At 50.1% G+C, this 467-nt stretch overlaps 1 protein-coding gene across 1 annotated transcript in view; it reads left to right on the top strand.

Moving 5' to 3' along the window:
• The window catches only part of PHALS_04291 (uncharacterized protein), a gene marked incomplete at both ends in the record, with an annotated part of 482 nt that extends 90 nt beyond the window's left edge, over positions 1–392 (top strand). The window contains one exon of the mRNA XM_024718381.1: positions 10–392. Within this exon, the coding sequence (XP_024583785.1) occupies positions 10–392 (383 nt within the window). The remainder of the gene's footprint in view (positions 1–9) is intronic.
• Between the last annotated feature and the right edge of the window lie 75 nt (positions 393–467).

The following is a 467-nucleotide window of genomic DNA, read 5'->3' as shown; positions in this document are numbered from 1 at the left end:
AGGAGGTAGTAAAGGAGGCAGTCGTGGACGTGGCCGAGGCAGAGGTGGCCGCTGGAGTTGTGGAAGAGGTAGTAACTTCCCTGGCAAATGCTTTGGGTGTGGACATGGAAGTTGACACTGTTGAACCTCATGAACAACACAGATCAGCAGTCGTCCCGATTGAGGGGGAGAGAAGAGAGATTCAAGGCATCGGAACTCCTGCTATTTTGCGGCAACATACACCCCAGAATGTCGAACACCGGTCAAGTTCTAATGCACTGATGCCACGTGAGAGGACATCTCAAATCACTGCAAGTTCGGCTACTCCTTGTGGTACGCCAACTTCAAGTGTTCATCGAATCCAACACGCTGCGCACGGAGAAACAGCGTTGGTTCCACAAAATATGCGTTAATTCGCTGATTCAAGCGGTGATCAATTGGTATTTAGTGGCGGATCAACAAAACCTCAGTCGCTTTCCTATGCAGCA

This window comes from Plasmopara halstedii (assembly GCF_900000015.1).
Source record: "Plasmopara halstedii genome assembly, contig: Scaffold_2592, whole genome shotgun sequence".
Taxonomy (NCBI): domain Eukaryota; phylum Oomycota; class Peronosporomycetes; order Peronosporales; family Peronosporaceae; genus Plasmopara; species Plasmopara halstedii.
The sequence above is the reverse complement of the archived record's forward strand: the minus strand, read 5'-3'. Positions and strand labels throughout refer to the sequence as shown.